The sequence below is a fragment of the Vombatus ursinus genome, unplaced genomic scaffold (assembly GCF_900497805.2).
Source record: "Vombatus ursinus unplaced genomic scaffold, bare-nosed wombat genome assembly UNPS02014460.1, whole genome shotgun sequence".
In the NCBI taxonomy this organism is placed as follows: Eukaryota; Metazoa; Chordata; class Mammalia; order Diprotodontia; family Vombatidae; genus Vombatus; species Vombatus ursinus.
The window spans coordinates 778,736-786,012 of NW_020954238.1; the positions used below are offsets into that span (position 1 = coordinate 778,736).

General features: G+C 38.7%; 1 protein-coding gene across 1 annotated transcript; it reads left to right on the forward strand.

Moving 5' to 3' along the window:
* The first annotated feature begins 5,916 nt into the window (after nucleotides 1-5,916).
* LOC114042474 (olfactory receptor 2G6-like) lies at nucleotides 5,917-6,861 on the forward strand. The gene has a single exon (XM_027861160.1). It carries the CDS (start codon nucleotides 5,917-5,919, stop codon nucleotides 6,859-6,861), a length of 945 nt encoding a protein of 314 aa, XP_027716961.1.
* The last annotated feature ends 416 nt before the right edge of the window (nucleotides 6,862-7,277 follow it).

Consider the following 7,277-nt stretch of genomic DNA (forward strand, 5'->3'; position numbering starts at 1 on the left):
GTGGAGAGAAGGGGACAGACAGAAGAGCTGCTGTGGCAGGAGAATGCACAGTAAGGGGAGGAAGAATGATGAGGACGACTCTGACTTGAAAAGCAGGGAAGTGTCCTTAAAATAGGGAAGGGTCTAAGAGAAGCAGATTTGGGGAGCAAGATAACAAAGGATGTTTCTTGCACATGTATTTGGAGAATCAACAAGTCAGTAAATACTTATTAAGCACCTACTATATGCCAATCATGGACGGTGTCATCAGATTGAACAATATATGGGAATGAGTAAAGTAAGAAGACTTGAAAGGTAGGATGGGTCTTGAAGAGGTCCAAAAAACCATTAGTGTAGAGGAACAAGACAGAGAAAGAGAGAGAGAGAGAGAGAGAGAGAGAGAGAGAGAGAGAGAGAGATTACATCTTCACAGAGATGATGCTTATAAAATTTAAAATTGATTAAAGGAATTCCTCATATTGTCAAGTATTTTGGGGGTTAGGTCAATGCCTGTTCTATGGTACAATTGCATCATTATTATTAGATTTTGAGTTATTTTTCATCCCTATTCAGTTCCCTAGGGCCTCATGTTCAGCAGGTCAGAATCAAACTAGTTATCATTCAATTATCCTCATTTTTAATACTTATTGAGGTCAGCCCATGGATTATCACAAAGATTTCATAATCACAATAATCAGACTCAGTTCTCATTTCTAGGTCCCTCAGGAAAAAGATAGATTTCCAAAAGCATCCAATTTTCCCTCATGGTGGGAGTGAACATATGTTAACTCCTTTATCCCTTGAATAAACTAACAGTGAAGACTTCTTTTCAGAAATAAATTGCCAAAGACTCATCTCTTTAGGTCAGACGACATCACAGTAGAACTTTGTAACATTATTTCCTTTTATCTTCACACAACTCTGGGAGGTGGGCTCTATCTTTAGCTGCATTTTTCAGATGAGGAAACTGAGGCATAGAGAGGTTGAGACTTACCCACGGGCACACAGCTAGCATGTGTCTGAGGATGGATTAAAACCTGGGTCTTCTTTATGCCATTCCCAGTGCCCTAAATGCTATACAACAGCACCTCTTAATATTGGCTGAGGGCAAATAATCTCTCAGCCCCTGCAGAAATCTAAAAATAATAGCAAACAGCATTTAAATAGCATTATGTTGAGTGCTTTGCAAATCTTAAAATGCTATCTCATTGGGTCCTCACAACAGCCCTATGAGATAGGTTGTTATTATTATCTAATTTACAGATGAAGAAAGTGAGGCTGAGAGAGCCTATGTGACTTGCCCAGGACCACACAGCCAATGAGCATTTGAGGTAAGATTTGAACCTAGGTCATCCTAGGTCCTCTCTTAATTCTAGTACCTTCCATCTAGTGATTATTTCCAATGTATTCTATATGTAGCTTATTTGTATGTAGCTTGAATACAAATGTCTCCCCCATTAGACTATGAGATCTTTGAGATCTACTATCTTTTGTCTTTCTTTGTATGCCTGGCCCCTTAGCACAGTGACTGGAATACAGTAGGTACTTAATCAATGTTTATTTGTTGATTGATCGTGATTCCAAATCCAATGCTCCATCCAATACTCCAATGTGTCAGCTTGCTTCCTCGAAAAAGCTACCTACATTTATGATGAAAAATGCTATCCATCCCCAGAGAAAGAATGGCTGGTGTCTGAATACAGATCAAAGCAGGCTTTTTTTTTTACCTTCTTTATTTTCCTTGAGTATTTTTTGTCTATGCTTTCTTTCACAACATTTCTTTCACAACTGTTATGAATATGTTTTGTATGACTATACATGTATAACCTGTATTGAATTGCTTGCCTTCTTAACTGGGAGGAGGGAAAGAATTTGGAACTCAAAGTTTGAAAAATGAATATTAAAAATTGTTTTTACATGTAACTGAGGAAAAATTAAACACCAAATCAAAATAAAACCATGAAAAAATAAAAAAGGACCTAGAAAAATATCTGTATGTAGGAACATGTCATGGGAACCTTGGATCTTTGGGTCAGAGTGATTCACGATCTGCAGTCAAGGACTGTGGTAGTAATGAGCCATCTACAATATTATGGATATTAAGGAGCATTGAGGGCACTTGGACCTTTAACTTGCTATCTGATCTTGGTTAAATCATTTTACTTTTCTGTGACTCATTTTCTCATCTGTAACAAAGACATTTGCTCTCTGTGACGCCTTGGAATGGTACTTTAAAAGGCTCGTTGAAATGATAGGTATTATTTTGTATTATTGTCCCTGCTGCTAATATTAAAACTAATTTAGATCAACAATGTGTATGTCCTTCTGCAACAGGACTGGCCTTAATGATCTCAAATGCTCCTTGTAGCTCGGTCAGTCAACAAGTAATTATTAAATGCTTATTATGAACCAGAAGGAAGAGTAAGAGAGGGAGAAGAATGAAGATATTTCTTTATCTTGATTCTGCTGGAGTACAAAAAAGGAATATCTTCTGGTTGGTAGGAGGAAGAAAGTCTTCTCTTTCCTCATCACCCATATGACTCTTCATCTCTTAAACCAGTTTCTGAAATTACTTTCTCATTTGGTTAAATCCCTATCCCCATGCTTTTTTTCCAATCATTTCAGTCATGTCCAACTCTTCATGACCCCATTTGGGGTTTTCTTGGCAGAGATATTGAAGTGGTTTGCCATTTCCTTCTCCAAGTCATTTTACACGTGAAGAAATGGAGGCAAGCAGGGTTAAATTTCTAGTAAATGTCTAAAGCCTGATTTGAACTCAAGATTCCTGACTCCAGGCCCTGTGCTCTATCTGCTCTGCCACCTCACTGTCTGTCCCCAGTAGGACTTGCATTTTAAATGATATTTCCAACAGTGAGATTCCACTCTGCTGAATTATGCACAAAATCTCTTTAAAAAAATCTTCCTATTCCCACAAGTTACCAAGTAGTAAAGCAGCTGGTTGGAGCTAAGGGATGAAGGCTATGACTGTTGAGTGGATCAAAACTGTTGAGTGGTCCCAAAAGGCTTCATGCCCACAACATCAACTACCTTAGAACATAGATCTAATAATCAATCAGTAAGCATTTATTAAGTGCCTGCTATGTGCCAGATGCTATGCTGAGCTCTGGAAATAAAAAAATAATAATAAACAGTCCCCGCCTCAAGAAGTTTGCATTCTCTCCCGAAAAATAGCACATATAGTGATAGTTGCTAGAATTTATATAGTGTTTTGAAATTTGCTATTTGTTGTACAAATATTATATCATTTTAGTTAAGTCAAGTCAACAAGCATATATTAAGCACCTACCAAGTGCCAGATACTATACTAAGTGCTATGGATACAAAGAAAAGCAAAACAAAACAAAACCCTAGTCTCTGATCTCAAGAAGCTTGCATTCTATGGCAGAAAATAGCATTATAACATTATAGCCCTTTAAGATTTGCAATGTGTTATACAGATATTACATCATTTTAGTTATAAGTAAACAAGTATTTATTAAGTAGCTACTATATGCCTGCCACTATGCTAAGTGCTGGGCATACAAAGCAAAGTAAAAACAAAAACAAACACACAACAAAAGGATCCTTTTTCTCAAGGAGCTCCCTGTCAACATGTATAAATGTAATGAGTCTTTATCTCATACCTAGATCACTTACAATGGACGTATCCATCCACTGCCTGAAGGTGTGCTGTGTCACATTTCACCCTTCCTCCAGGGTTCTCCAGTAACTTTGAAGGGGTGAGAAGGAATGTCTGCTCTCTACTATTTGCAAAAGATGCCACTGATTGTGTTCCTTTTTAAGGGTACCAGAAAAACCTGGGGAAAACGATGAAATGTAACACACCTGGCCTTCAGACAGTGGAGGCCATAGAGTCACAGTTACATAATTAAGATATGTACAAGATAATTTGAAGAGTAATCTCAGAGGGAAGGCACTCAAATTGAGGCAGACTGAGGAAGGCTTCTTGAAGAATGTGGGACTTTAGCTGAAACTTTAAGAATGTCAGGAAAGCTAAGAAGAGGTGGAAATGAGGAGGGAGATAGAAATTCAGGGTTGGATTTAGGGTTAGAAATGGAAGTAGGGTTAGGTATCTGATGGGTTAATCCTGGGGCACAGCTAGGTGCTATTATCATTCCTATTTTATAGATGAGGAAACCAAAGCAGACAATGGTTAATATGTTATTAATATTTATTGTTATTATCATCATTATAGTCATGATTTCATCCAGCAACATGATAGCAGAGTGTTGGGAACCTTTATGTCTCCTAAAAACCAAGGGCCCCAGAATGTTGTCCCATTACACTAAGCCCTTGAGATGGTTCTGTACACCTTAGTCAATAAATCAGTAATTTGCTTAAATTTACCCAGTGTTTGAATTGGAATGATCACCGAACTCTTTCCCAAAAAATCAAGTACATACTCTTTCTAAAACTGGATTAACAGTTATTTTATTCAATCTAATAGCAATAAAACGGCATGCTCTTCAAAACAAGGCAGACATTAATAATAGACTGTCTATATATACTGTTGACATGGAAGTCAGTTAAAGAGACAAGCTAGGTAATAAGTAAATTCATATTGTTTATTCCCTTAAGTTAGCGACATGTACATGGAGCCAGAGCTTTAACTCTGACTGAATCAAGCAATTTTAGGAGGACATTTAAACCCTGACTCAGGAAGTCTGTGTTACTCAAATATATATATATGTATAATATATATATATTATATATACATATATATTATATATACATATATATTATATATACATATATATTATATATATATACATATATATATATCATCCATATTTTTTTAACATATAGCATGAGAAAGGAAGTTTCTTAGTTGAATAGGTTGTAAATACAATAAAATAGGAGAATGTCAAAGTATCAATTGAAATTATAGAGCCAGGATATCTGTGTTTCCCCTCCATAGCCTATGTCCATAGGATACCAAGATAAGAAAAGTCCCGCTATTCAAGAGAGTATCTGGTCCCAGGTATCCCGTCCTTAGTGATCACAGACAGGAAGAATGCTGGTCAGCTCCAGCTGGTCCCACAGTTGCTGACACAGGAAGGAGCATTTCTAGTTCACTCGGAGAGAAAAGATTAATTCAGGGTTTTGGTCCTTATTGGGGCTCAATTGATCTTAAATGATTATCAATACATACACACATATACATATAAATATATATATGCATATATATGTATATGTATATATGTCAATGCCACTGATTGAAAATCTGGTACTTGGGCTAAGTGAGGTCAAGTGGCAGGTTTAATTGATGCTTGTTTCCCTCATTGCCTAATGAGAGAGTTGGGGATCTGTGTCTATCTGTGTGAAGGCGTCTTTGATCTAGTCTTACCCATTCATATCATAAATGAGTTAACAGGACAAGAAGGGCAAAATACCGTGCCAAGGTATCCATAGCTAATTCACGAAAGAATTAGTGATGGAATCCAGGTTTCTTGACTGGGTCTTTAATGATCTTTCTGCTACAGCTTGCTTCTAGCTATTTGAGATTCTTCCATAAGTCCCTGGGGGTTCTGGAACTATGGGGGAGGGGCAGTAGTAGCTTCGGGTGATGCAAATTTTAAAAAAAAAACTTTAAAAAGTTAAGGAAAGATTTCTAGCGGGTGACACTGATTGCTTTATTTTTGAAAAGGGGGTGGTAGGCCAAATAAATTTGGGAATCTCTGTTAGGCTTAGCCTGTGTTTCCATTTTCCTAAGACCTGGGCTTCTAGAGGTCTTTGTTTTCATATTTACCAAAATGCTACTGCATCTTCTCAAAAGGCCACTCAATAGCTAAGGATGGTTTCCTATTGAGAAAGAATGCAGATTCATCAGCACTTATGTCCATGATCTCTTTCCACAGACTATCAGCCCTATACCCTCTCTTTTGATTCCTGACAGAAGCTGAAAGCAGGAGGCCAATGGAACAAAATAACAGTTCCCAAGAGGACTTTGTTCTCTTGGGTTTCTCTGACAAGCCCCAGTTAGAGACCGTCCTTTTTGTGGTTATCTTGGTCTTCTACATCTTGAACCTGGTGGGGAACATGACCATCATATTAGTGTCCTGCTTAGACCTCAAACTGCACACCCCAATGTACTTCTTCCTTAGCAATCTGTCCTTTGTAGACCTCTCCTTGACCACTTGCATTGTCCCACAGTTATTGGTCACCATGGGAAAAAAAGACAAGACCATGAGCTACAGTGGCTGTGTGGTACAACTCTATGTGTCCATGGGTTTGGGATCCACTGAGTGTATTATTTTGGCTGTCATGGCCTATGACCGCTATGCAGCAGTCTGCCGCCCCCTCCACTATGCAGTCATCATGCATCCTCAGCTCTGCCTGTCTTTGGCTGCCACAGCATGGCTCAGTGGCTTTGTCATCTCTGTTATCCAGTGCTCTCTTACTATACAGCTACCCATGTGTGGTCATAACCAGCTTGACCACATCTGCTGTGAGGTGCCAGTGTTGATTAGGCTGGCCTGTGTGGACACAACCTTCAATGAAGCTGAGCTTTTTGTAGTCAGTGTGGTCTTCCTCATATTGCCTGTCTCTCTCATACTGGTCTCCTATGGCTACATCGCCCAGGCCATATTGAGGATCAAATCTGCATCAGGACGTCATAAAGCATTTGGGACATGTTCTTCTCATCTAGTGGTCGTAATCATCTTCTATGGGACCATCATCTTCATGTATCTCCAGCCAGTCAAAAGTAAGTTCAAAGACCAGGGGAAGTTTGTCTCCCTCTTCTACACTGTGGTCACACCTCTGTTAAATCCCCTCATCTATACTCTGAGGAACAAGGATGTGAAAGGAGCACTAAGAAAGTTGGTACTTGAGAAGATTCTCGTGTCAGAGAAGTTGTAAGAAGTAGGCGTTAACAACGAGGATTGTTCTAAATTCAAATGATTCTCTCTCTAAGTCTTGCTTTGTTACCTGGTGTAGGTCTCTCTCTGTGGCTGACTAAAAGTGGGTGTGAAAGAGAGAGGCAGCCAGACAGAGACAGAGAAGCAGAGACAGACAGACACATGACCAGATAGACATGAATTTGGATCTATTTGCATATGTTTTTGTTTTCAGTCATTTCAGTCATGTCCAACTCTTTGTGACCCCATTTTCAGGATCTTTTTGAGCAAAGATACTGGAGTGGTTTGCTATTTCCTTCTTTGGTTCATTTTACAGATGAGGAAACTGAGACAGAAAGGGTTAAGTGACTTGCCCAGGATCACATAGCTAGTAAGTATCTGAGGCCAAATTTAAATTCAGGTATTCTGACTCCAGGC

What these genes read in the sequence shown, in the direction of transcription:
- LOC114042474 (XM_027861160.1), top strand. Translation starts at nt 5,917, where the DNA reads ATGGAACAAAATAACAGTTCCCAAGAGGACTTTGTTCTCTTGGGTTTC.